Source organism: Mytilus galloprovincialis, chromosome 7, assembly GCF_965363235.1.
Source record: "Mytilus galloprovincialis chromosome 7, xbMytGall1.hap1.1, whole genome shotgun sequence".
In the NCBI taxonomy this organism is placed as follows: Eukaryota; Metazoa; Mollusca; class Bivalvia; order Mytilida; family Mytilidae; genus Mytilus; species Mytilus galloprovincialis.
Window position 1 is genome coordinate 13,713,884 of NC_134844.1, and position 24,028 is coordinate 13,737,911.

At 29.7% G+C, this 24,028-nt stretch overlaps 1 protein-coding gene across 4 annotated transcripts; it reads left to right on the forward strand.

The window, feature by feature from the left end:
- The first annotated feature begins 1,412 nt into the window (after positions 1-1,412).
- LOC143082360 (RNA-binding protein RO60-like) lies at positions 1,413-23,158 on the forward strand. 4 transcript variants are annotated; one of them, XM_076258005.1, is made up of 2 exons: positions 1,413-1,669; positions 20,930-23,158. In XM_076258005.1, the coding sequence occupies exons 1-2, from the start codon at positions 1,425-1,427 to the stop codon at positions 22,356-22,358; spliced, it is 1,674 nt and encodes a 557-aa protein (XP_076114120.1). In that variant the 5' UTR covers positions 1,413-1,424; the 3' UTR covers positions 22,359-23,158. The 4 variants fall into 4 exon arrangements, with proteins under 4 accessions (XP_076114120.1, XP_076114121.1, XP_076114122.1 ...); XM_076258006.1 differs by lacking the exon at positions 1,413-1,669 and adding an exon at positions 8,093-8,333; XM_076258007.1 differs by lacking the exon at positions 1,413-1,669 and adding an exon at positions 14,075-14,311.
- Positions 23,159-24,028: the final 870 nt, after the last annotated feature.

The following is a 24,028-nucleotide window of genomic DNA, read 5'->3' on the forward strand; positions in this document are numbered from 1 at the left end:
GCAAAACTTTGGTTGGCTTGCTTGCTTTGTTTGTTTAATTGTTTATACAAACTTTGTAAATAAGATTGACATTTTTAAACAATATGAATAGGCATAGTTTAACCTGTATTTTTAATATTTGAATTACATTGGGTGTTATCATAATGATTATCCAATAAACGAAAAGCAAGCAAGTCAACTAGAATATTGCTCTACATGCTTAAAGAAATGAGCTATAATAGATAAAAAAAAAAAATAATTATACAGTGAAAATGCACCGCATATACAATACTAATGATTCGCTCCACAGTGAAAATGAAAGAATAGTATCATTATTCGACAGTAAACATGATAAGCATTACGAAATCATCATAGTGGAATTTAGTTAAATATGAAGAAACTGAATGACAAAACATATTCTACGTTATACAACTTTATTAATTGTATTAAAATGAATATTTTTTACTGCAACAACATCTCACTTGTTAGTTATAAAGCACCTGCACGATCTGTTCGTGAAATGTCATAAATATTCACCTATTTTTGTATATATTTCACAGCTGGGTGGCTTTAGGCGCGATAAAACCCCGCTCGCATCTCTTACTTTGTTTTATTAGTATTATGTATTTCTCAACATATACATTTTAACTCATTTTCTTCATTTTCTTCAAAAATTAAAAAAAGTTCGTCTGTTTATTTATCATTCTACATTAGACATTTATGGCATATACAGTAAAAATGATATTTTAGGATCTGCACTTTACATACACTGGACCTTGTTCAATTCCAACTCTATTAATCGAAATACCCAATCGGGTAAAATATTTCCTCCGTTCAAAGGACCGCAATAAAATAAGATATATTTCAAGACCAAAATCTGTCTTGAAAGTACTGTAGCATGCATTCTTTCTATCAGCACTGTTATGAATTTAGAGTCTCCACTGATCCTCATAGCACTGGCCTATTCCCTTTGGATAAATATCTTAATTTGTAACTGCTTACAGAAGCTAAACTGCCAACTCCTTTTATATTCTCTGAGACATCTATAACACTGTATTATTATTAAAGCAGTTTCATGTTCTTGTATTTTTCTGAACAAAAAAAGGTTGTATAAATTCAAATAGAAAAAAAACAATTTATATAGACAAAACTTGTACCCACAGGACACTCGGTAGTTTAATTTCTAACGTTGGTTATTGTATATCATTAACCTATAGATAAATACTGTTCCGTCAAATAAACATGCACAAGGTTAAACGTGTTTAAATTGTATACTAAATCTGTATTCCTTAATGTAGTAAAGGGAATTTACTAAGGTTAGTTGGAAATTTATTAACCTATTTATAACAACCAATCAAATAAATTGAACTACGTACGTTTGATCTTTATTCTAATCAATAGTTTAATACGTGTCCCTATTACTTGTTCTGCTTCTGTTGAGTAAAATGGATCATACTAATGTCTATAAAATGCAAACTGAAGATGGTTTTACGTCTCTGCAACCTACTAAATTAGTTTCACAGGATAACCCAATTTCTTATGATCAGGTGGAAAACAGTACTGGAGGATTTGTGTATCAAGTAACTGACTTGAAAAGAGTTCTAAGATTTCTATGTTTGGGTACAGAAAATGGATCATATTATGCAAAAGAAAAGGAACTTTTGCGAGAAAACATACATTGCATCGACCGGTAAAATTGTGTTATATTTATTTTTTATGTGTACATTGTGTTTCCAAAACAGAAAAAAAAACAAAAAAAAACTAAATATTTTGAAAATTAAAAATAAAAATTGCCGTGAAATAAAGTTTCTACCTATTTAAGCAATTGTCAATGTTTATATATTGACTGAAGTATTAAGAATATAGTACAGAGTAAGACAGCACGGTCGGATTTTATTTAATTTTTAGTTGCCAGCAAAGAAAACGCATGTCGGAAATTTAATAATTAAGAAAAAATCTGGTTTTCTAGATATTGTTAAAAAAACAAGAAAATGTTTATTTTTTAATTATCGTTGATTTGTTGAGAGCGCCCGAAGGGCAGTCATTTAAAATATATTTAGTGTTTTGTGATTTCATCAACACATTTTTTGAATATAAAACTACAAAATTATCAATACGTCAAAAATATTTATACAAGGCGAATATGCTTATTGTTTTGAGATATGGTACGTGTTGAGAGGTCAATAATGTAAAAGATTATACAAAGATAATGCCCGACGCATGCATGAATATATTCCTACATTGAATACAAAATCTAGTAATAGAAAAGGACAATATGATTGCAACGTCTAACCGTAAATATTAAATTTTATTTCTTATATCTATAATGAGTTTATTTGGATAGGGAGGTTGTCTTGTTGCCATTCATACCACATCTTCTTATTTCAAATTAGGATTATAACTCATTGATAAAAAAAAATCAATATCTTCTGTAATGGATTGAAAAGGATGACAGAAATTTTCTACTGCCAATGGGAAATAGAAAAAGATATTCATGTACGTGTTGTTTGTAGAAGCAAATGATTTAGAAAATTTAGCGTTCTGTCATAAAAGGTATTGACAAAGCTCAATGTGCGACGGTCAAGGTTTACCAAATATGTACGTAGTGCTAGAACTTAAACATAATTTATCATCAAACTCTGTCTTAACAATCAAAATAAATAGAACTATAATAAAGATTCTGGCCTCAAAACATAAAAACAGCAGAATAAACCATTTCTTATTGTTTAACTCTTAAATGCCTGTTGTTGGATTCAGTAACTATCATAGAATAAACGGATCTGTTCAAAACAGTCATTAGCTTATGGTTTTTTTTGGATTTTGTTTATATAATATTTGGAGGGATTGTGTAAAATGCCTATCAGTTTTTTTCAGGCCTGACAAAATTCTTGTTGCATGCATTTTGTTTGAATGTTAGATAAAAAAAATGTTTGTTAAATTTACTACAAATGTCATGCGAATATTGAAAGAAATGGGGAACGATGAGTTGTGCCCCTTGTTTACGAAATTAAAAAGTATTTTTAATGTTTACATGAATCTCTTAATATGTATTTTAATTATACTATTTTTTCCTTCAGATATCCAACTTTTCCGTAAAACTATACACATTATCTTCATGAAAATTAGTTACAAAATATTCTTATAGTAGAAAAGGGGAATTCATTTGTGGCAATATAGAATTTATTTTCCTATTTATAGATTTTGCCATCGACTGAACAACCAATCTACCTCAGTTATTTTTCAACGTCATTTATCAAATCGGTCCATTATAATAACAATATACCTATCCCAAATATTTATGTTTTTGTTGGATAAAATTAATCCTAATGATGATTATAAAATGCAAACTAAGATGAGTTTGCATCTCTGCAACCTATTGACCTAATTTCACAGGACAAAGCAATATATTATGATCAGATAGATAACATGAATGGAGGGCTTGTTTACAAAATACCTGACTGGTTTTTAAGATTTCTGATGTTTGTATACAGAAAATGGATCATATTATGCCAAAGAAAAAGAGCGACAACGAGAAAACATACAATGTATCAACCAGTACAATGTTGGTCGCATTCATTGTTTTACATGTTTATTGTGTTTTTAAAACAGAACCATCAAAATATTTTATTTTAGAAATATTTTTGAAATGCTGAAATCATACATTACTGCGTTTTTAATTTAAACACTTAACACACAGAAATTTCAAATTAGATAAGACATGCTTATTAGTGTATATAAAGTGCGAATCCAGCTAGTTCATTTTTACTGTTATATGTGGGTATGTCTATTGTAGAATAAAGGATCATGGGAAAACTGTATTTGTTTACGTTTTGAAAATATCAAGTTAAGTGATTTGAAGGAAAGTTTTAACATATTTTCATTGTGATATGTCTTTATAATATACAAACATAGCATTAAAGTTCAAATAAGTGTTATAAAAGCATCATAATATAGCATATCGATTATTGAAAGCGATCCCATTTTAACTATTATATAGATGCGATGAATTATCACTGTTAGTGCAGTCATTATTAATGTAGAATTTCCAAAGATGCGAGGAATTTTTATTGTAGAATTATGTAATAAATGCACTTGCAACAAATGAAAAAACTTAGTTAATGACTTAAGGATTTATCATACATGTATTTCCAAATTGAAATACAAACTCCTCATTCATTCTGCATCAAATATATAGCTTTTCAAACTTGTAACAAAAGCGATTCTCAAAATGTCATACTGTATTCTTCAAATTACGTTTCTCCTGGATTTTAACCAAAATTTAGAAGGTATTTATAGATTTTTTTGCAGTTAAAGATTGATATGGCGGAGTTTAAGTGTAGTCTGTGTAAAATTGAAACGAGTACATTTGAGGACGTTATCTTCCACGCAATACATACGCATGCGAATATTCAAATGCGACCCACTATATAACTCTATTCTGACTCATATTAAGCCCATTATAAATATATTAAAAAAGTAGCGTGGATTTTTTAATCCCTTTTTATCCCGTCTCGTTTCGTTTTTGAGCCATGTATAGATGTCGTATGTGACAATGAGACAACTCTCCATCCGAGTCACAATTTATAAAAGTAGACCATTATACGTCAAAATACGGTCTTCAACATGGAGTCTTGGCTCACACCGAACAGCAAGTTATAAAGGGCTCCAGTGTAAAACCTCTTAAACGGGAAAACAAAGGTTCAATCTATATCAAGATGTACGTAATTAGTGGTGAAGTGTCATGGAAATGGATAAAAAAAAATAAGGATAAAGATCCCTATACGCTTTATAAGAAACTAAATGGAATACATTTGAAATAAATGTTATTTCTATTGAATTTATTAGTGTTTTAAAACCAAACTTTCCTCCGTAAGTTAAATTTTATCAAATCTTTCTCTTACTTTATCTATTGTTTGAGCAAGTCGGCTAAATTAAGGCTTTACAGCTAATTTCCTTATGCATGTAAAGCAAAACTTTGGTTGGCTTGCTTGCTTTGTTTGTATAATTGTTTATACAAACTTTGTAAATAAGATTGACATTTTTAAACAATATGAATAGGCATACTTTAACCTGAGTGTTATCATAATGGTTATCCAATATAAAAAAAAGCAAGCAAGTCAACCAAAGTCTTGCTCTACATGCTTAAAGAAATGACCTGTAATAGATAAAAAAAATAAAAAATTATACAGTGAAAATGCACCGCATATACAATACTAATGATTCGCTCCACAGTAAAAATGAAAGAATAGTATCATTATCCGACAGTAAACATGACTAGCATTACGAAATCATCATAGTGGAATTTAGTTAAATAGGAAGAAACTGAATGACAAAACATATTCTACGTTAGACAACTTTAATAATTGTATTAAAATGAATATTTTTACTGCAACAACATCTTACCTGTTAGTTATAAAGCACCTGCACGATCTGTTCGTGAAATGTCCTAAATATTCACCTATTTTGGTATATATTTCACAGCTGGATGGCTTTAGGCGCAATAAAACCCCGCTCGCATCACTTACTTTGTTTTATTAGTATTATGTATATCTGAACATATACATTTTAACTAATTTTCTTCATTTTCTTCAAAAGTTAAAAAAAGTTCGTCTGTTTATTTATCATTCCACATTAGACATTTATGGCATATACAGTAAAAATAATATTTTAGGATACGCACTTTACATACTTTATGAGGTCATTTTATATATAATATATAAATTTGTACAAAAAAATATCCTCATCCCAAAAAAAAGCCATACATTTCAATTTAATTTGTAGTACGTATTTTCCTAATATTCCCATTAAACTTATATAATATGAAAGTTACTACCAAGAATGCCGAGAAATACCTTCTTATTTAACCAATTTTCAATGTTTATATCTTGACTGTAGTATTGAGTTAGACAGTACGGTCGCACTTTATTTTCTTTTTATAACTTGCAAAAGTAACATGCAGAAAGGAAAAGTCAGTTAGTATTCGATTTAAAGAATCTTCTTTTTTTTTAAATCGTTGAAAATTTAAAATATTAATTCTATATCGTTGATTTTATGAGAGCTCAAAACAGAAGTAAATATCTAAATATATAAGTGTTAAAGTGTTGTGACTTTATCAAAACATTTATTGATTATAATACTACAAAATAGGTTATACATGTTAAGTTCATATCATACGAGATATCTCTATAAGTTAATAAGATATCTTTATAAGTTTATCAGATATCTCTATAAGTTAATAAGATATCTCTATTAATTAACAAGATATCTTATTTTAAAAGTATTAAGATATCTTTAACTTTTATAAGATATCTTATTTAATTTGAAAGTAAATAAGATAGCTCTATTAGTTTTTCAGATATCTTATTAAGTAAGTAAGATATATCTATAAGTTTATAAGATATCTCTATTATATTTTAAGATATCTTAATAAGTAAATAAGATATCTCTATTATTAACTATATAAAAGATATCTTATATAGTTAATAAGATATCTTATAAATTTATAGAGATATCTTATATTTTAAATAAGATATCTTATATATTTAATAAGATATTTTTATAAACATTTTAATAAGATATCTTATTTAATATATAAGATATCTTATTTAATAAATCAGATATCTCATTTTGTTATTCATATATCTCAATTAGTTTTTAAGATATCTTATTTAACTAAATAAGATATCTCGAAATTGAATAAATATAATAACGGCGTGCCATACTCTTCAGTCCTTGGGATGGATATTTTTAACAATATTTTTACGGATATAAACCATGCTAGTTAACTTAAATTAACTATGATATTATAACTTTAAAAATTTATGTAAACACGGTAAAAGAGATGGACAAAATGCATGTGTTTGCTCGGTTTGATGAAATGTTCCAAGCTAAATGTATGATGGTTAGAGTCTACCAAATTTGTACGTATTGCCAGTATACATTTAACATACATCAAAAATTAAAATCACAAAAATCCGAACGCCGAGGAAGATTCTTAATAGAAAGTCCCTAATCAACTATCTTTGCAAGGAAAATTAGGGAAAAAATTTTATAATCCTGCCACCCAAGCATAAAAACACCTGAAAAATCTATTGTTAATTTGTAAAAATCTTAAAACACATGATGTTCAATTTATTGATTAGAATAGAATATTTGCTCAGCCAAATACTGTCATTAGAATAGTTTTTGTAGACATTTCATGATCAGTAATGTTATAATTTCAAACATTTTATAAAATAGGTATCGAATTTTCAGGCATTTTCAATTAAAAAAAAATGCCTGAATCTTTAATCTAGAAAATGACTAAAATGTTTCTGTATTGCACAAGATTCCTTAATTTAGAAAATACCCGTACCATTTATATATCATTTGATATATATAAATATATATAAATATTTTCATGGAATATTAGCCGTGTAGACGGTAACTGAAAACTGTAGCTTTCATCGTAGTAACCATATGTCGAATAATAGTTTGTGTTATTCTTAGGCATTTTATTAATGCTAAATGATAATTATCATAAATGAAAATACATGTGCACAGACAGATAAACAGTACTTTTTTGTGAAGATGTGACAATAATATTTCTAAATAAGATTAATATAATTGAAAAAAGTAACGCCCTGTTTCACAAAAATGAACACAAAAATACAGTTTACAGTTGTGTTGGTGGTTAGGTTAATGGTTGCATCTTTTTTAGTTCCTTAAAACAACAAAGGTATAACCAAAAGAAAGATAACTGCAAACAGAAATATTCAAAGTAAATATTTTAAAGGAGGAGTTATGAGAAGGCCACTGTTCAGCCTCTTGAATACAATATCAAATTTATAAAATCTTTAAAAATCTCTTATCTCTAATAACATATTGTATATCATTATTTCCGTTAGATATACAACTCTATAGAGATAAATATGAACATCAGATTCTTAAAGTAGAAAAGGGGAATTCATTTGTGGCATTTGGGATTTTATTTTCCTATTTATAGATCTTACCGACTGAACAACCAATCAAACACAGTTTTATCTGGACGTCATTTATCAAATCGGTCGAAAATCTTATTTCTATTCGACAATAAACCTATCCCAATACATTTCTCTGTTTTTGTTAAGTTAAATGGATTTCACTGATGACTATAAAATGCAAACTGAAGATTTTACGTCTCTGCAACCTACTGAATTAGTTTCACAGGATAACCCAATTTCTTATGATCAGGTGGAAAACAGTACTGGAGGCTATGTGTATCAAGTAACTTACTTAAAAAGAGTTCTAAGATTTCTATGTTTGGGGACAGAAAATGGATCATATTATGCAAAAGAAAAGGAACTTTTGCGAGAAAACATACATTGCATCGACCGGTAAAATTGTGTTGTATTTATTTTTTATGTGTACATTGTGTTTCCAAAACAGAAAAAAAAACAAAAAAAAACATAAATATTTTGAAAATCAAAAATTCAAATTGCCGTGAAATAAAGTTTCTACCTATTTAAGCAATTATCAATGTTTATATATTGACTGAAGTATTAAGAATATAGTACAGAGTAAGACAGCACGGGGTGGATTTTATTTAATTTTTAGTTGCCAGCAAAGAAAACGCATGTCGGAAATTTAATAATTAAGAAAAAATCTGGTTTTCTAGATATTGTTAAAAAAAAACGAAAATGTTTATTTTTTAATTATCGTTGATTTGTTGAGAGCGCACGAAGGGCAATCATTTAAAATATATTAAGTGTTTTGTGATTCCATCAACACATTTTTTGAATATAAAATTATCAATACGTCAAAAATATTTATACAAGGCGAATATGCTTATTGTTTTGAGATATGGTACGTGTTGAGAGGTCAATAATGTAAAAGATTATACAAAGATAATGGCCGCCGCATGCATGAATATATTCCTACAAATACAAAATCTAGTAATAGAAAAGGACAATATGATTGCAGTGTCTTTGCAATCATATTCGATTCACCAACATAGTTATTATCTTTCCCTAAATTAGGACAATTAAGTTGTTGAACCTTTAAATCTCAGAAAAACTGTTTTGCAAAGTTAATACGAAAATATTTATATTGATAGCGTTATGCGGCACATATTAAATGTTAAGTTATTGTGCAAAAGATCAATTTATTCGTTCATTGTATGTTCACCTGTGGTTATATGTCTTTGGATTGAGTTAATCCATTTCCATTGATATAATATAGTGCGTCTTTCTAAAACGTGATATTACACAACTGTTTCGAGTAAGGGTGAAGGTTGGTACCTATTTAAACGTTTAAACCCACTGCATTTGTTTGCAACTGTCATCAGTCAGGAACCTAATGTCCAGTAGTTGTCGTTTGTTGATTTACTTAAGTGTTTCTCTTTTTTTGTTTTAAACATTGATTGACCGTTGGGTTTCTCGTTTGAATGGTTTTACACTAGTCATATTTGGGGTCCTTTATCGCTTACTGGTCGGTGTGAGCCAGGGCTCCATGTTAAATATCGTAATTTGACCTACTAGTATAATCATCATGGTTTTCCTTTTACAATGGGTGACTTTATTTTCCCGAGGGTATCACCAGTCCAGTAGTAAGCACTTCTGTGTTGACTTCAGTTATCATTGATATGTTTATAATTATAAATTAACTGTTAACAAAACTTTGAATTTTGGAAAAACTACGGATTTTCTACCTCAGGAATAGATTACCTTAGCTGTATTCGGCAAAACTTTTAGGAATTTTTTATCCTCAATGCTCTTCAACTTCGTACTTTATTTGGCCGTTATAACATTTTTTGATTCGAACGTCACTGGTGAGTCTTTTGTAGACGAAACGCGCGTCTGACCGTAAATATTAAATTTTATTCCTGATATCTATGATGAGTTTATTTGGATGGGGAGGTTGTCTTGTTGCCATTCATACCACATCTTCTTATTTCAAATTAGGATTATAACTCGTTGATAAAAAAATCAATATCTTCTGTAATGGATTGAAAAGGATGACAGAAATTTTCTGCTGCCAATGGGAAATAGAAAAAGATATTCATGTACGTGTTGTTTGAAGAAGCAAATGATTTAGAAAATTTAGCGTTCTGTCATAAAAGGTATTGACAAAGCTCAATGTGCGACGGTCAAGGTTTACCAAATATGTACGTAGTGCTAGAACTTAAACATAATTTATCATCAAACTCTGTCTTAACAATCAAAATAAATAGAACTATAATAAAGATTCTGGCCTCAAAACATAAAAACTTATTGTTTAACTTTTAAAATGCATGTTGTTGGATTCAGTAACTATCATAGAATAAACGGATCTGTTCAAAACTGTCATTAGCTTAGGTTTTTTTTAGGATTTTGTTTATATAATATTTGGAGGGATTGTGTAAAATGCCTATCAGTTTTTTTCAGGCCTGACAAAATTCTTGTTGCATGCATTTTGTTTGAATGTTTGATAAAAAAAAAATGCTTGTTAAATTTACAACAAATGTCATGCGAATATTGAAAGAAATGGGGAACGATGAGTTGTGCTCCTTGTTTACGAAATTAAAAAGTATTTTTAATGTTTACATGAATCTCTTAATACGTATTTTAATTATACTATTTTTTCCTTCAGATATCCAACTTTTCCGTAAAAACTATACACATTATCATCATGAAAAATAGTTACAAAAGATTCTTAAAGTAGAAAAGGGGAATTCATTTGTGGTAGTATGGAATTTATTTTCCTATTTATAGATTTTACCATCGACTGAACAACCAATCTACCTCAGTTATTTTTCAACGTCATTTATCAAATCGGTTCATTATAATATTTTTTATCTATTAACAATATATCTATCCCAAATATTTATGTTTTTGTTGGATAAAATTAATCCTAATGATGATTATAAAATGCAAACTAAGATGAGTTTGCATCTCTGCAACCTATTGGCATAATTTCACAGGACAAAGCAATATATTATGATCAGATAGATAACATGAATGGAGGGCTTGTTTATAAAATACCTGACTGGTTTTTAAGATTTCTATGTTTGGGTACAGAAAATGGATCGTATTATGCCAAAGAAAAAGAGCGACAACGAGAAAACTTACAATGTATCGACCAGTACAATGTTGGTCGCATTCATTGTTTTACATGTTTATTGTGTTTTTTAAAACAGAACCAACAAAATATTTTATCTTAGAAATATTGTCGAAATGCTGAAATCATACATTATTTGCGTTTTTAATTTAAACACTTAACACACAGAAATTTCAAATGAGATAAGACATGCTTATGAGGTAATTTTATATATAATATATGAACTTGTACAAAAAAATACCTTCATCCCAAAAAAAGCCATACATTTCAATTTAATTTGTAGTACGTATTTTCCTAATATTCCCATTAAACTTATATAATATGAAAGTTACTACCAAGAATGCCGAGAAATACCTTCATCGAAGATTGAAAGAAATTCAAAATTATCAAACTTATTTTTTTTTATATAAAACTTAAAATAATATGAACTTATTTAACCAATTTGCAATGTTTATATCTTGACTGTAGTATTGAGTTAGACAGTACGGTCGCACTTTATTTTCTTTTTATAACTCACAAAAGTAACATGCAAGAAGGAAAAGTCATGTCAGTATTAGATTTAAAAAATCTTTTTTTTAAATTGTTAAAAAAAAATATAAAAAAAAATAATTCTATATTGTTGATTTTATGAGAGCTCAAAACAGAAAGAAATATCGAAATATGTTAAGGGTTTAAGTGTTGTGACTTTATTAAAACATTTATTGAATATGATACTACAAAATAATTTATACATGTTAAGTTCATATCATACGACCCAAATATGCTCCTTTGCTCTAAGGAGACACTAGCTGCCAAATTCATGTCTTCTGATTTGACTGAAAATCTCATATTTCATTGATAACATACTAAAACGTGTATCCAATTAATAGAAAGTATAAAATAAACAATTTGCTATGCACAGCATCGATCGATGATATGTATCAAAATGTCGTGTGTATTATAGTCTATTCGCCTTCTTATTTCCCATCATGGTGACCTCCGAAGACTTTCGCCGGTTATATACACCGATATGAACATCAATAAAGATATAAATAGATAGCGAAATTTTGCATTTAGATATTTCTAGGTCTGTTTGATTTAATATTATAGGTTTAGAAAAAAATGTTTATCATCGTTTTACCTGTATTAGAATGAGATTGTGTGGTTCGAATCAGGCAATCAGATCAATTACCCATGTTTCGCTTTCCATGTTGATATTTTTTCCGTTTAAGAACTGAACACGACTAATTCGTGTGTGACCCATATCTATATTAACATTTACGTAAATACGGATTTAATGAGATCGAATAATTCACTTGCAAGTGAACAATTCGTCAGCGATGTCTCTTAGCTTATTTTCACACTGTTTTAAGTTAATTATGAAAATATTGTTGAGACGTCCTGATTGTTGTTCGTTTAACGTTCCGTGGCTTTTTGCATGCATAGTTAGGATACAATATGTTCTTCAGTGGGTTAAACGGGATGATTGACAGGAATTTATACGGCATGTTAGATAAGGACATACAAGAGTTCTTAATATGCATAGAACATGATACTCCATACATAAGGCGCCAGTTTGAAATTCCCAATCGCATTCAATAAATATTTGTGCATCACCTTGTCCTTATAGTCAAACAGATTATATTTCAGCGTGGGATTTACTTGTGGATATGTAAAGTGCCTACTCCTATCCCCTCTTCAGTCCTTGTGATGGATATTTTTTAACAATATTTCACGGGTATAAACCATGCTAGTTAACTTAAATTAACTACATGTATGTTATTATAACTTTAAAATTTATGAAAACACGGTAAAAGAGATGGAAATGTTCCAAGCTAAATGTATGATGGTCAGAGTCTACCAAATTTGTACGTATTGCCAGTATACATTTAACATACATCAAAAATTAAAATCACAAAAATCCGAACGCCGAGGAAGATTCTTAACAGAAAGTCCCTAATCAACTATCTTTGCAAGGAGAATTAGGAAAATTTTGTTATAATCCTGCCACCCAAGCATAAAAACACCTGCAAAATCTATTGTTAATTTGTAAAAATCTCAAAACACATGATTTTCAATTCATTGATTAGAAGAATATTTGCTCAGCCAAATACTGTCATTAAAATAGTTTTTGTAGACATTTCAGTAATGTTATAATTTCAGACATTTTGTAAAATGGGTATCGAATTTTCAGGCATTTTCAATTTAAAAAAAATGCCTGAATCTTTAATCTAGAAAATGACTAAAATGTTTATGTATTGCACAAGATTCCTTAATTTAGAAAATACCCGTACCATTTATATATCATTTGATATATATAAATATATATAAAAGTGTTCATGGAATATTAGCTGTGTAGACGGTAACTGAAAACTGTAGCTTTCATCGTAGTAACCATATGTCGAATAATAGTTTGTTTTATTCTTAGGCATTTTATTAATGCTAAATGATAATTCTTATAAATGAAAAATACATGTGCACAGACAGATAAACAGTACTTTTTTGTGAAGATGTGACAATAATATTTCTAAATAAGATTAATATAATTGAAAAAAGTAACGTCCCTGTTTCACAAAAATGAACGCAAAAAGACAGTTTACAGTTGTGTTGATGGTTAGGTTAATGGTTGCATCTTTTATAGTTCCTTAAAACAACAAAGGTATAACCAAAAGAAAGATAACTGCAAACAGAAATATTCAAAGTAAATATTTTAAAGGAGGAGTTATGAGAAGGCCACTGTTCGGCCTCTTGAATACAATATCAAATTTATAAATCTTTAAAAATCTCTTATCTCTAATAACATATTGTATATCATTATTTCCTTTAGATATACAACTCTATCGAGATTAATATGAACAACAGATTCTTAAAGTAGAAAAGGAGAATTCATTTGTGGCATTTTGGATTTTATTTTCCTATTTATAGATCTTACCGACTGAACAACCAATCAAACACAGTTTTATCTGGACGTCATTTATCAAATCGGTCGAAAATCTTATTTCTATTCGACAATACACCTATCCCAATACATTTCTCTGTTTTTGTAAAGTTTAATGGATTTCACTGATGACTGTAAAATGCAAACTGAAGATGAGTTTACGTCTCTGCAACCTACTGAATTAGTTTCACAGGATAACCGCATTTCTTATGATCAGGTGGAAAACAGTACTGATGGATTTGTGTATTAAGTAACTGATTTAAAAAGAGTTCTAAGATTTCTATGTTTGGGAACAGAAAAAGGATCGTATTATGCTAAAGAAAAGGAGCTTCTGCGAGAAAACATACATTGCATCGACCGGTAATATTATGGTTGCACTTATCTGTTAAAATAAAACAATTAAACAATAATAACATTTTTAAATATGGCAATCATATAATACTAAAATGAATTAATCCTTGTTTAAAAAAAAAACATTCTTAGAAACACGAAGAAAATACATAGATATTTTTTAAGTATGTCTTTAAAATAAATTAATGACATAAAATGCTAAACCTATTAAAACAAATTTGAAATTAAAAGACATTTTTTCCTGATCCAGCATAGATTATCATATATAATTTTGCTTTTGGTATAGTTTTTTGTATCGTGTGCTCAAGTAATTATTTCATCGGCATCGTCGCATTGTATTTGCTTTTAAAAAAAATAAACTTAATTGTAAAAAAATCAAGGAAGTATAGAATGTTATTTCAATCAATCATTCCCTGAAAAAAAAAACTTTAAAATATTTATTATTCTATTAATGATATATTCTATTTTGCAAAGTATAATATTTCGATGCTATAAAATACACAATTCGTTAATTTAAGGAACAAATAAACGGAAAACCTAACCGATATTTAGAATAAACATATGGTAGTATAAATGTCATTTGGTATCTGATGGATACATTGTATGTGTCTCATGTTTGATTAGCTTGACACCATACATCCTTTTTATATTTTTACCATTAATTCTTCGTTTAATTTTCAAAGAATTTATTTAATATAATACCTTACATAAATTATTACAAGGACGGTAAAATGCTAAACTCGTGTTTTGACCCAAGATATTGTTAGTTTTAAGAGTTGAATAATATTAGAGGAATAAAATACAATACTTTACCCTGTAAAATAAAAAAAAACTTCATATAAATTTGTTGTTTGCACATTTTAGAACTATTACCAGATAATTTAAAATTCAATTGCAAAACAAATTGAAAATTAATTGTAAAACTTTTTTTTTAAGCAGAAAACGGAGTAGACAGGTTTTTTTTTACATATTTTTACGCGTGTATGTCGTAATCAACGTCAAATACTATATCTGTCCTTTATAATTTTAATCTAATTTTGTGTGATAAAATGTATTCTATTGAAGACTCTAACATGAAAATGGGAAGACTATTAAATGAAAACTGAAAAGCTGCAACATTTTATTATAATTAGACGGAATTATTATTATTATTGACTTTATTTCCTCTTTATACATTTTACATCTAGTCATCTTCATTCCCAACCAAAAACATAATTAATAATATTAATTACATTAATAAAGTCTTAAGTGTTGGATCATCATACACTTAAGAGTCATGCATCGTGTATTTGAATTTGCACTAGATCTACGTTTTTCTTCCCGATTTTTTTTATGAATAACAGCCGAGGTCTTTTTGTTTTACAAGTAAAGAAGTAGTTTATAATGTGTCCTTTAGGAAAGACCATCATAAGCCAACTGAATTGGAATCTTAAATTGTTACAGTACTTATAGTTCAGATGTTTCCTCAAATAAGACATGTTTGATAACAAAATTAAGAATGGAAATGGGGAATGTGCCAAAGAGACAACAACGCGACCAAAGAGTTGAAAACAGCTGAATGCCACCACATATGATATTTCAAATATACCTTTAGATGGTATCAATACCTGCCATTATCAGTGGTTACTATAGTGTATGCAGTAGAAGTTGTTGCTGCCAATTCATTTTGGAATATATGATGTTATACGTGAATTTTTGTTCTGAAGAGGGTTTAAATGATTATTTTATTATAACTTTCGAATTTACACAAGTTATCTTGTAATTTGATTAGGGACTTTTTGTTTTGAATTTTTCTCGTAGTTCGGTATTCTTATGATTTTATTTTTGTTGATATATTTAAATGGTGTCGTGCATGTCAATAAATCACTACAGCTTTTTTATACAATAGGTACGGATATAGAAATAAGTTTCACTTATAATAGTTGCATATCATTGGTACTTAACCGTGCCATAGATGAAAATACATGTGTTCAGAGAGTTAAACAGTAAAAATGCAATTAAAAAGATATACATATATCAAAATAAAGCTAAGAAATTTAAATAACAGCATCACAAATACATTTTTTTAAATATTGGTGGATGGGTCGGTTATTCGATCAATGAGTGCATACTTTTTTAGTTAAGGAACAGGACAACGGATAAACAAGTACTGCAGACAGAAATATGAATTGCATCGATCGCTCTGTGAAAAGCATGATTGATCTTGTTTACACTGGTGTGTTTTCTTGTTTGAAAATTTCTTGTCGCAATTATAATGAATGTCATGTAAACGTGTTAAAGGAGGCGGTGTTATTTAGTTTCCTCCAGATGCTCATAAAACGATAGTTGTCAAACCAAACAAGTACAAAGTTTGAAGAGCATTGAGGACCCGAAATTCAAAAGAGTTGTGCCAAATACGGCTAAGGTAATCTATTCCTGGGATAAGAAAATCCTTAGTTTTTCGAAAAAGTTTTGTAACAGGAAATAAAATTGTCATAAAAAGCCCCATTTTGAAACCTTGTCATTAATAATCAGATATGACCCAAGTCTTTGCACGGACAGATATTTTGCTGCACGATCAATATTTCAAAGATATAAATGTTTGAAAACTATCTGTTTGTGTATAACAATGGTCCATATCTATTTTGTCATAAAACTGTGTGCATCTAAAAGATCTAAGAGATGTCCTCTTTGGAGAGACAAAAGAGATGATTTCAACTTTCCAATTGTGAACTTTCCATTTCTAAGTTGCAACATTCCAGCAGCACCTGCATACGGGGTATATATCTCCAAATTAATACGATATTCCCGTGCTTGCATTTCTTATCATAATTTTCTTGATAGAGGGTTGCTGCTCACACGGAAGCTATTAAACCAAGAGTTCCAAATGGTGAAGTTGAAATCATCCCTTCGAAAGGTAAACCTAGACCACCAAAAGTAGGTTTTTGTTTGTTCAGTCCAGTTGGCAGAGGGATCTAGAGCGCTAGACACAGTGAAGGCGGTGTTATCTCGATATGTTCAACTTCCGGCAAGGGATGCACAAAAAATGGCAAAGGTGCAGTGAAAATAAAATAACAACTTTTATAGCTATCGAAAATATGAAATTTATAATGTTATTTGTATCGAAACTTAAGAAAAAAAATATTTGATTTCTTTGGTACCAGGAGGATTAATATAATGCTATATTTTCAAGTCAAACAAAAAAAACAATTTTGGTTATGGCAAATACATAATGAAAACTCAACAAAATTCTAATAAAAGATATGATAAAAACAGAAATTTGTCTCTTTCCTCAGTTCTAATGACTCTTTAATAAAAAGAAACAACTGTTTTTACATCATTTCGTGTTGATGGATTTAGTATAATCACGAGTTTATCAGTATCAGTGTATTAAAATTTACCTATTTTGTATATAATATTTTAGAAAGATTTCTCTTTTATTTTTATTAATTTTACAGTTAAAGAAAAAATAGAATTCATTGTTTGAGATATTACATATTTTTTATTTTCTTTCATTTCGTGGTATTTTTGTATATCGTCCAGTTTCTATTGAGAGACAATGCTCGCTTATTCTAAATTTGGTTAAAATTTTTCTTGTTTCCTTATTTGGTGCGATAGGTAGTATTTCATTTGGTCATTTATATTAGATTGAAGAAATTTGTATAGATATATTTTATTATTTTCGTTCAAATTATTTATTTTATCATCAATAAGAGTTTGATAATAGTTAGCTTTAAAGTTTTAGTTTCCTCAATAAGTTTGATGTCAATATTTATATCTTGTGACACATTTTTTTTTCAAAAGTATACCAAGAGTAATATGTTCCCTTTATAGTATGCAATTTTTTAGTTAATTTAAAGGCTTCATAAGAAGTGGGTTTCATTATTTAATCTAGATAGGTACATCATAGTTTGGGTTTTTATAAAAGTTTCTAATGGCAGAAGTCTTAGTTCATTTCTAACAGCTTGAAGTGTGGAGCTTCTTTTTGTCCCCAGTACTTTGTTTAATAAAATGTAGCTGGTTTTTTTCTAAAATAGTTTTATCAAAAAAATTAAATAGCATCTGGTGTTGAGCTATTTTTGTTTATTTACCGTGTAAGGCTGGATTATTTCTTTCGCACAACTATTCGTTTTATTTTTCATTGCCTTGTGCTAAATTACTATTCTTTTCAATTCTAACCAGGCCAACATATTCCTTATCCAAAATCATTTAATGTTGGTTTGTGACGTTTCTCTATCTATTTCGTTGTGAATTATTTTCCTATTCATTTTAATTTTTAAATATTTGTGTACGGAAATATACAATAATGTTGTAAGAACCCAAGAGTGCAGACTCGGTATTGCGAAACTGTGAATATTACTTAAATTCGCAGATATTACATTGAATAAATAAAAATAATCTCCCCTAAAAAACTTAAAAGAACTTAACAACTATAAGTATCTGCAGCGCTCGTTTACTTCTTTTTAATACGCATATAACTACACATAAATATAAATCAATGTTAAATAACAGCAAACCGGATCGTCTGATATATCTACATACTAAGTAAACAAGAAATATTTGTATCAGTTTTCTTTAAATGCATTTTGAGACATTCCCTTCGAATCGATATAAATAGCAAGGTAATCCAACAGCTAAATATAAAATTGATCTTATAAATAGCAAGGTAATTCAATTTCTGAAAATAGAACTTTTGTTTGAATTGTATTCTACAAATTATATGTGGAAATATATTTCTTCCAACTTAGACAAAAATACTAAGAATGTTCTTATTACAAAAATTAATTAAATCAATATTTTTACTGCGATGGCTCCTTTAAGAAACGTTTCCGGTGAAAAGTCCCTAGCCTATTAATACTAAAAGTGACGTCATGAATACTATTCGATAAGCCCAAACGACAACATATTTTCAAACATGGATTCAATTAAAGATTCTAAAATGCAAATTGATAGTGAAGATTTCGGATCGATTCAGCCGAGGGGGGACCTTAAGTCTCAGGACGAAAAAATGACTTTTGATCAAGTTGTGAACAGTACTGGCGGATTTGTGTACAGTGTAAATGACTTGACACGAGTTCTTAGATTCTTATGTTTGGGCACTGAAGGTGGATCGTATTACGCAAAAGAACCTGAATTAAAAAGGGAAAATATTCAGTGTATTGACAGGTACCAAGCTCTTGGAAAAATTAAAGTTGTTGTATTATGTTGTCATTATTTCGACTGCCCAGATGCAAAACAAAAAATCAAAACATCAATAAATCAATATCAGGCACCTTTTTCTTAATTAAGTAGGAGTAGGTAGGAAGGCATGCATATCGATATTTGACTAGTACAGAATCTTGTTATTTGGGGTCTTTTCCTCTTCTATACTATGTTTAATGTTTACTTTAAAAAATAATAGTGACCGATGTTAGTGTCAACATTCTTTTTTCGGATGATAAAGAAAACCCACTTAGAAAAATCCACAATTGCTGAATACCTTATTATTCCAAAAAAAAAATGTATAAGCGTAATACTAAATTAAATTATTTTTAAAATCTTTACAATGCTGAACATATTAAAATTGTGACGCTATGAAGAATTTATTTATTATAAATGAATAGCGATCGACTCCTGGTTTTCATATCTTCTCAGAAAGCAGAATCTTTTTCAACAATTTTGAACTTCCTGTAATAATCAATATGTACTTCCTTCCATAAGACCAACTACTAACAAATACTCCTATTCTACAATTTTGGCAAGAAAAAGAGAGATAGACCATATGTATCTAAATATGTAATTATTTTTAAAATATCTTTACAATGCTGAACTGGGCCTCTAGTATAAAAATTATATACTAGAAAGATAGGAGCACACAGTATAAACATGGAATGTTAAGTATTTTTTTCTTGAAAACGCACTTAGCATGCTTTGTTAATACAATTATTGATAATCGTACAGATCTTCAAATATACATATATACTAAACATCAACCCAACAATGTTAGATCTGTAAATTTGCTTTTGCAAATTTTTTGTTCTTCTCTCGACGGGATTCGAACTCATGCTACTGCAATACCGTGGCACCAAATCACCTGCGCCTGTGTCCGACGCTCTTGACCACTCTACTACCTAGGCTCTCATATATTGAAGTAAATTAGTTTTAAGAATCTGTTATTAAACTATTTCTTGAATGAGTTAAAATAAGGTTTTAGATCATCATTAAACCCGACATTACTTAATGTGAACCAGTTTATCCTGCTTTTTTTTTTTTTTTTGAAATGGTAGAATTGGGTCAACGTTAATGATAGTCCCATCAAGAGGCCATCACTACACAAAAGAAGTGCCCATACAATGTAACAAACTCTAATACTCGGCTATAAAAGATGACTGAATATGTCAGACTTTTGAATATTGCATTTAAGTAAAATAGTAATCGGTCGAAAGCGCCAGACTTGAAAATGATAAAATATTCAGTAAATTGATAAACATTCTACTTTGTGTCACTCATTTTGATAATAATTAGAAAAAATAGAAAAATCATAATTTCTTTATTCTTTTAAAACGGCAAAGAAATTCTATTAAAGGCAATATAAATATAAAGAAGTAAATTGTAAAATTAGGAGAACATTCAAATATTTTTCATACCTATATTTCATTTTATTTTCAGACTGATAATGAATGGAAGGGGAACGGAAGTGGTCGATTTAATTTATACAGTGAGTACCGAAGGGCGAGCATGTAAACAGGGGCCAACATTGTACGCATTGGCCATATGTTGCAGATGTAATGATTCGAAAACTAAAACCGCAGCCTACAAAATTCTTGGCAGTGTGTGTCGGATTCCTACACATCTTTTTGAGTTTGTCAAGTACTGCGAGAAGGAAAGTTCTGGGACGGGTTGGGGTAGAGCCCACCGAGTAGCTATCGGTAAATGGTATAATGGTTTTTCAAAAGACCCCAAAAAGTTGGCATACCTTGTCACAAAGTACCAGAATCGTCACTCGTGGAGTCATCGGGATGTGGTCCGCTTGGCACACATCAAACCGGAAGATAGCAAAATTGACATGATTTTGAAGTACGTTGTCAAGGACATGGCAAGTGCAAATAGTATGTACTCTGAAGATAGCTCTGTTGTAGATGTAAAAGCTTTTCTTGACGGCGTCGAAGAAGCCAAGAAATGTACCAAAAGTGACATCGAAAAATTACGATCTTTAATCGTTGAACATCAGTTAGTCCGTGAACATGTTCCAACAGGACTTCTGGACTCGAAAGAAGTATGGGACACTCTCCTTCGTTTAATGCCAATGATGGCTATGATTCGGAATCTTGGCAAAATGTCTACCTTGGGACTGTTAGATTCTAAATCTTTCGGGGAAACACTAGTAGTGGACAAACTTACAAATGAAGGATTGCTGAAGTCTGCTAGAATTCATCCGTTCTCTCTTCTTGTTGCGTGGAATCAGTACAAAGCAGGTAGGGGTAGTAAGGGCAAACTTTCGTGGAGCGTGAATGACAATATAACAAAAGCGTTAGAGGAGGCTTTCTACAAAGCGTTTAAGAATGTTCCTCCGACCGGAAAACGGTACCTTCTTGCAGTAGACGTCAGTGGATCAATGCAGACACCTGTCATTGGGTCATCCGAGATCGAGGCTTTCGAGGCATCAGCAGCCATGATGTTGTTGACTGCAAGAACAGAGGACAATTTTGAGGTTATTGCATTCTCAAAGGGTTACACAAAACTCGATATCAATAAAGTAGACACTCTTAACACAGTTCTGAAGAAATGCAGTAATCTTCCGTTTTCGGGCACTGACTGTTCAATGCCGATGTTGTATGCTATTGACCACAAAAAGAAATTTGACGTCTTCATCGTTTATACCGACTCCGAAACTTATCATGGAAAAATGCATCCATCTGAGGCTCTAAAACAGTACAGAGAGTACGCAAAGATACACGATGCTCGACTGATTGTAGTTGGTATGGTCAGTAATGGCTTCTCAATAGCGGACCCAAACGACCCGTTCATGATGGATGTTGTCGGATTCGATACTGAAGCACCGAAAGCAATGTCAAATTTTGTGATGGGAAAATTTTGAATAGGTGAACATTTCAAGTGTATATATTTTAGCGAAGTAATCTTAAAAAGAAAGTAAAACTGTAGATTGACCACGTCCAACGATCGCGAGTTATAATCGTTGGTTGTTTTTGGCACCAAATAGGACTACGTGTAGGAAAGAGGAATCACGTTGATAGAAGTTATAGAAAATGTTGTCCATGTAATTTTGATAACATTGGAGACGAATTTCATTATCCACTGGAATGTCCGTTAAGAATAGTTATCAAAGTTAAGAAATTATACCTGGATTAATACAATTTGGCTCGTGTACATACATTAAAGTTTAAAAACTGATAAGTTATTTAGATAAAAAGTAAGAGCTTTAAAGATAATGAATGTAAGTTCATTATAAGCATGTCAACAAACAGGTCATATTGTTTTGATACAATTGTATAAATGTTCATTATATATTTTTATCTGTAGTAAATTTAATACAACTTTGTGTATAAAGTAAATTGCTTATTTATAGCATTATTGTATATATATTTTTTTTATTTATCATTTCTTGACCCCAATTGTAACGAAAATCTGTGCCAGTAAAAATGTAATTGCACGATTAATTATTATTCCTTTTTGTTTAGCTTTCGATTACAAAACATAATCTCATAACATAAAATCTAGTGTAGGCCTTACTAATGTGCTGGTTTAAAATATTTAAATTTCTTTTTTGTTATTCAGTTAAAATAGGAAAATAGTCTTTGTTTCCAATTTGCTCAACTATTTGATATTAATTTGCACTAATATGAATGTTATCGTTTAGTATAAACTATCTTGCTCTTTTTTGCTTGTCTGCTTGGTTATGTATATGTATATATTGTCACTGCATTAACAGATAAAACATATTAAAATTGTGACGCTATGAAGAATTAGGTTATTATAAATTAATAGCAATCGACTCCTGGTTTTCATATCTTCTCAGAAAGCAGAATCTTTTTCATCAATTTTGAACTTCCTGTAATAATCAATATGTACTTCCTTCCATAAGACCAACTACTAACAAATACTCCTATTTTACAATTTTAAAAAGAAAAAGAGAGATAGACCATATGTATCTAGTTCATTATGATGAAGCACATGTAATTACTACATTTGTACTGGTGTAATGATCAAACACCTGTAATTATTTCATTTGGATAAACATCAACGTAATAATTTCATTTGGATCAAATACACGTTATAAGTTTGATTTTTCACCTTGTATATACACATGTACTTGCAGTCTCGTTACAATAAAGTTCATTTAATAAAAAATGTTAGTCTCTTATCCCAGGTATAGATTATTTTTGGTTTGTATTTTTTAATAACCAATTGCAACCAATTCGAAAAGTTAATGATAAAAGGGATAAAATTGAGAATGGAAATGGGGAATTTGTCAAAGAGACTACAATCCGACCATAGAGCAGACAACAGCCGACCCGTAATAGAAAATCCCTTCACATATTACAAATGCATTCAAATATCAAAATAATTATGGTGGAAAGCAGGATATATAAAGACGTTGTATAATAACAGATGAGGCAACGTGGGAATTAATATTTATAGGTTTTCAAGCGACCTTTAACAATGAGCATGACCTGTAAACTGTATAGTTTGCTATCAAAGAGGCTGAAAGGACATATGTAAACCAATCCAAACGAAATGATTTATGCA